This window comes from Stegostoma tigrinum, chromosome 27, assembly GCF_030684315.1.
Source record: "Stegostoma tigrinum isolate sSteTig4 chromosome 27, sSteTig4.hap1, whole genome shotgun sequence".
NCBI classification, from domain to species: Eukaryota; Metazoa; Chordata; class Chondrichthyes; order Orectolobiformes; family Stegostomatidae; genus Stegostoma; species Stegostoma tigrinum.
Window position 1 is genome coordinate 42,781,250 of NC_081380.1, and position 6,496 is coordinate 42,787,745.

Genomic DNA, 6,496 nt, shown 5'->3' on the forward strand with positions numbered 1-6,496 from the left:
GCCTTTTTGTGAGAGAATGAGTGAAACTGTATGACTGTGTCTTGTTCATTTTCAGGGATTCACATATGTGGCGCCATCAGTACTGGAAAGCGTCAAAGAAAAATTCTCATTTGAGCCAAAAATCCGTTCACCTCGCAGATTTATTGGCAGCCCTCGGACTCCAGTCAGGTAATCACATGTTCCTTACTATGTTTGTTTAATATTGCTGATAAAGCACCTCGATACCATCTGAAGAACGATTCCTTCATATTAGTCATATGTTCCGTCTCCTGTGAAATGATATGCTACGTAATGGAATGTTGGAAATCAAGAATAAAAGTGCAATGTTTAAAATATTTTAAAATGAGTAAATTCCTTCCTTGAATGCGTGAATAAATACAAGCTCCTTTCCCTAGCGAGTCTATTATATATTGATATTTTCTGACTCTGCTGTCTTGAAGAGTCCAAACGGATCTTGAAGCTCTTGTTGTAATTCAGATATGAAATCACTTGCAGTAGATTTTTAGCATACTAGATTTGAATTTGTTTTTGTTTGTATTGTATTTTCATTGACTGCATTGAAACTAGTTTCTGCCATACTTGTGTGAAATGCAAGCTCTCTGTTTTTGGAGTGCAGTGTTAATATAGCATAAGGTGAGGCGATGGACTAGTGTTATTATTATTGGACTGTTAGTCCAAAGATCCACAAAATGTTCGGGGGACCCGGGTTCGAATCCTGCCATAGCTGATGGTGGAATTTGAATTCAATTTAAAAAAAAATCTGGAATTAAGAATCTAATGACTTTCTGATTATTCGCTAATGTCCTTTAGTGAGGAAACTGCCATCCTTACCGGTTTGGCCTATATTTGACTCTAGTCCTGCAGCAAAGTCGTTGATTCTGAACTGCCCTGTAGGCAATTAGGGATGAGCAATAAATGCTGCCTAGCACAGTGATGCCCTCATCCTGTTAATGAATGAAAAGAAAAATTACTCAGCAGACATTTGGAATAAATTGATCAGCTGCAAAGACGGAGCAGGTAGAACTGGTTTATGGATGGAACTGTAAGACTGAGCAGTTAATTACGTCAGTTACAAAGTCTGGTTTCTTGATTTTCTGTCTCTCTTCTGTCTGGCTGAGATCTAAGTTGACATTGGTAGCTTATGGTTGCCTAAAGGTGAAGATTGGAAATGGAGTTCTTTTCACACCAAAATTTGGAATTGGAGTTAGTTTGGATAAAAATAACTGAAACTAAATGTCATTTAGGTGGATATATGGACATTATTTATGTTTGCCAAGAAAAAATGTAAGGTATTGGTACTGTTTGGTTTTGGTATTGTTTCTACCTAATTAGAAGCAAGATAAAGCATAATGTCAAGGTTCAAGAATTAGACACTGAAGTTTTGGCAATTCTAGTAAAACTTATTGACACAAGTTGTATAAAAGGTGACCTATTAATGTATGTGAGGCATTGTCCGACTTTGTTTAGGTATTAAACATGCTTGGACTCCTGTAAACTGAAGTTGGATATTCAGAACAGCATGTACTTTTGGAACCGACGTCAGAAGCCTTGCAACAAAAACAAAACCTTGCTTGGATTACATTAGTTGTCAGTGGCCTTCATGTCTCAAATGCGGCATTCAGCAGTAACATGGCAGTAATAATGGATTTCAATAGCAGTTGCAAAGGGCGTTCGCTTGGATGTAGCCTGAAAATGTCAGCATGAAAGAAGAATTATAACTAAAAGGAGTGAGACCCTGGCAATTAAAACCAACATCAAGAATTGGAGAGAATTAGCCTCGGAATATCCTACTGTATGGTCAAATATGAGTTTTAGATGCAACTTGGAAAATCGTTTATGCAATGAATTGTCAGAAATTGAATAGAGTTTTTGAAGTTCTACATGATATGGAAGGCTCGAAAGAAAATGGTGATACTGATCTGACTGAGTGAATTGTACTAATGTGATGCTTAGTCCATTAATCAGTGTTTTTGTTGTGGACTTGTTTGGTTGCATTTTTCTTTGGACATCACTGGATTTGTAGTTAATACAATCCAGATGTTGTACTATTCCTTCAACAAACCCAACTTCTCTAAGGAAAGTATTAATTGGATGTTATTAGTGTCAGACATTTAAAATAGAAGGTTAATTATTAAGGCTAATTAAAATTTGCAGTTTGCCTATCTGTCTTCTCACAGGCTAAAATTCTTACTAAAGGATGCAAGAGTTTTTCTTTATTCATTCACGGGATGAGGGCATCACAGGCTAGGCCTGCATTTCTTGTCCATCCCTAATTGCCCACAGGGCAAGTAAGAGTCACCACATCGAGTCCGGCATCACATGTCGGCCAGACCAGGTAAGGATTGCAGCTTTCCTTCCCTGAAGGACCTTAGTGAACCACTTAGGTTTTTCCTGACAATTGACAATGGATTCATGGTCAAGATTAACTCAATTATTTTTTTTTATACTATTGAATTCAGTTCCACCATCTGCTGCGGTGGGTTTGGAGCCTTGGTTCCCAGAACATACCCTGCGTTTCTGGATTAATAATCCAGCAGTAATATCATTAGGCCATTGCCTCCCCCATAAGTAAGGGACAGTGGGAGTTTAGGGAAGAGATGAGCAATATGTGATATCTGTATATTTAGGAAATAAAGGGCACAGTCTCTCCAATTAACAAAAGCTTCCTTTGGAGGAATGGATTTGGATATGCGATAAGAAAAGAAGATCACCTTGCACTTTCTAGATGTGGCTACTAGATTTAATCTGTCTACAAGAATTTTGAGTAAAGAGAAGACATTAATAGCATAAGTGATAATTGAGAAATGAATAGGGATTGGACTGGGAGCACTGGCTAAAGTTTTAACTCGTTATAGGGAACTTATCGATATGTTTAGTGAAAAAAATGGACATTCTGATAATGAGCACAGCAGTAGAAAATCCCTTCAGTAATGTAGTGTGTGAATGAAATCACTGACAGTAGATAAGATCGTTTATAATATCCTCGTGGACTAACTATGTTGTAAATTATCTGTTCAGACATGGGCAGTCCAGCTGAATAACTGACTGCCTTGCTCCATGGCAACTGGTTTTAAGGAGAATCCCAAAATACCCTTTGGCGATGAGTGATTTCCCCTAACTTTGGAAGGATTTATAATGAGCTTTCTGAGCACTTGAATGCCCTGCACCAGGAAGGAAAGATACACGTTAGGGCTGAACTTTCTGAAGAAATTAAGCAAGTCTTGTGGCATAATATAAGACTATCAAATGAATTTTAACCTAAAGGACATGATTTGTAACAAATAGGAAGGAAAAAGATTTGGAAGTTTAGGGAAATGTGATACATGGTGGTGGAAATCAATAATCTTACAGTTTAGAACCAAATGGAGTATAGTCCTCTCATTAATTGGCAGTGATTGCAAACCTACAAAATCTGAACAAATTAAACCAAGTGTTGAATGACAGTGCTCTTCACTTTGGATAATTATAAAGACCAGATTATGGCAAATTAAGAGCTGACTGGATCTGAACAAAGTGGAACATAGATGTCGAAGAAGGATGTCCAAGCCAATGTAACATGCATGCCAGAAAGGGCCGATGAATGGAAGAATGCCACCATTACAGGAAGAACAGTGAAACTTCAGAGGGCATCTGCAAGCATTGGCTAAATGTACTACGTAAAGAGCAAGAGATAAGATCCATAGATTAATAACATGAAGTGGAAGATGTGGAATGTGAGAAAAAGAATCATTGTAGAAGTGAAGATGGCCCTTGGGGAGAAAGAAAATCGGACTTGACAAAGGAATCCTAGTCCTAGAAAGAGCAGATATTTTGTTAGTGGTCCCGAACAAGAGAGAAGGGCAAGAATAAGGACTAGTGAACAGGATGGGAATACCATGTGAAATGGTGCCCCTATGATTGAGACATTTATTGACAAAAGCATATTAGAAAATGCATTGATAAAAGATGTGAAGCTGTGTTGGAGGGCTGAAAAGAATTTGTATGTGCTGAAGTACTAGATAGGTGAAGCCAACTTCTTTATTTTGACAGAGGAATTTGTGAACAAAGTTCAGTAGTTAACTTTCAGTCATCGTTAATTAGTGCATCATTTATTGCATTGCAACCAGCAGAATCTACTCCCTTGACAATCAGCACTTTGCTTTTGTATTATGAATCTTGTTTTCCTTTACTTTGGTATTTCTTGCCCTGGTAAAGTGCTTTGACAATATGTATTTAGATGCATCTTGTTCATATGTAGAAATAAAGATTAAAAGTGGATCTAGATTTTGAAAGAAAAAAATTCTTGATGGTCTGTTCAGAATCAAGGACTGAAAATCCTCAGGTGCCATTCAAAAGTAATTTCATGCCTTTATGTACTAGTAAGTGTGATACATAAGACTGTTATATTACAGGTAGGATTTCAGTTAAGTAGACTGGATTCACTGAATTTATGTAGACTCTTGTTAAATGGGATTAAATAAACTATAACACAGGCAGCCATTCAGCCTGTGGAGTTTGTGTCAGCTCTTGCTCCATCATCCTCTCTTTTTTTTTTCCCCGCCCCCAACTATTTGGCCAATTTCGTTTTGAAAGCTCCTACTGAATCAGTTTCGACCAATCTTTCCAACAGTGCATCTCAAATTTTTACCCCATATTAAAGATTGCCCTTGCACTGTCTCTGGTCTTTTTGTCAATCACTTCAAAATGATGTGATTGAAACAATAATATGATGCTTTAGCCTTATCCCTAATCCATGGCCCTTTCCACAAAGGGAGTGAAACCATGCAAAAATTATCCTGATGTACAACTATGAGTAATCAAATTTTTAAAAGTATGGCTGACATTTACAATAAATTATGGCTTCCTGTGTGGAGAGATATCATATTACACAGCTGGCAGGGGCCCATTCTATTTTTTAAACAGTCAGGGCAAAATGAATTTGAATAATTGTATTGATTTTCTTGATTTACAAAATCATGTACTTTTGGTGTCACTCTGAGGAAAGCTTTTTAATCTTCCCTGGGTCTTCATTGCAAAAGTATTATTATAAAGGATGCAAGTCAGAGAAATGTACATATTCGTTGTGCAATGGCTATCCCAGCTGAATAAATCATAGGCGATTTTTGTCACTTGCTTTGTAATCCTGGGTTAAACATTCCAGCAAATTCTCAGCAGTCTTTTCCTGTGAGAATTAAGCATGATGCAATGTTGCCGACAACAGAAGATTGTTAAAGCAATGTGAGAAATATTGCAGATTAAAATCATAAATGGCATAAAAACATCAGAAGAGCACTGAGGCCTGGAGACTGAGAAGGTCCCTTGTTTGGTCTCCAGTTCACTGATTACACAAAGCACTGTTGCCTAAACAGTATTGGCCACAATAGCTCCTGACTGTCAAAAGGAAAACCAGAATTTTTGTTGACACCATTATGTTAGCCGTGAGAGTTTGAGTCAGACTGTGACCTACTGTAAGACCTGCATTTGTGTGTTTTGCAACAAACAAAGTCTAGTTACTCAGTAAGCAGTTTGTTTCAACCGTGTGCTGCAGCAAATGGGAAGTGGTTTGCCATTTTCTACAGCCAGAAACTACAGCTCAGAACTCCTGATAGAAATTCAGAAATGACTACATGAAACTTACAAATGCAAATTGATTATTTCTCTGGCAAATTATACTTAGTGGGGAACATGAAGATACACAATACATGCATACTGTGTATCCCAGATAATTAGTCGTACCTCCAGGCATGATAAATGGAGGAATTAACAAATCATCATCTCGTTGGCCAGAAGTGTGGTGTTGCTGTGTGTAGCTGAGTTATGTATTATTGATCTTTGAGAGAAATTTGAATTGACTGTGGATTGGGTGTAAAATCATATACTGAACTTTTGTAATATTTCAGTGTAAATAGTAGTGTCATATGGCTGTGATGTGGAGGTGCCAGTATTGCTTTGGGGCGGACAAGGTCCAAAGTCACAACACCAGGTTAAAGTCCAATAGGTTTATTTGAAATCGCAATCTTTCAGAGCGCTGTTCGTTTGTCAGTTGAAGTGAAGGGAAGCCCACAGGCGCACAATTTGTAAGCAGAGGAATCAAAAGATCATACAAATATTGAGAGTGGAGTGTTGGCAGGCAGAATAATAAGTCTCTGCAGGTGATCAAAAATATCAGATGGTGTAAGTAAAGTGGCAATAGCTGAATGGCAATGAGGGGATGACCTTTTAATCTGATTAACTGAGGCAGAGAGGTAATTACAAAAAAGTAAAAATAATGTGGAGTGGAGTTGGAGACAATCCAAATGGCTGGAATAATATGGGTGGTTCAACCCTTGCATGTGACTCTTAAACCTATGGAACAAGTAATCCAAAACTGTACAAACTAATTAAGGTCGAGATCAAAACAAGTTATCAAGATGATGGTGTCAAACCAGGACAGTAAGGAAGAATTACAAATAGAGAAGAGTATAGTGTAGTCTCATGTAGCAGGGCATGAACTCCAGATTGCGGTTGAGGCCGTCTT

General features: G+C 37.7%; 1 protein-coding gene across 2 annotated transcripts in view; it reads left to right on the forward strand.

Moving 5' to 3' along the window:
* Positions 1-6,496, forward strand: part of LOC125464566 (ribosomal protein S6 kinase beta-1) — a 77,111-nt gene that overhangs the window by 52,597 nt on the left and 18,018 nt on the right. For both annotated transcript variants that reach the window (XM_048557085.2, XM_048557086.2), the window contains exon 14: positions 56-168. In XM_048557085.2, the coding sequence (XP_048413042.1) occupies positions 56-168 (113 nt within the window). The remainder of the gene's footprint in view (positions 1-55; positions 169-6,496) is intronic.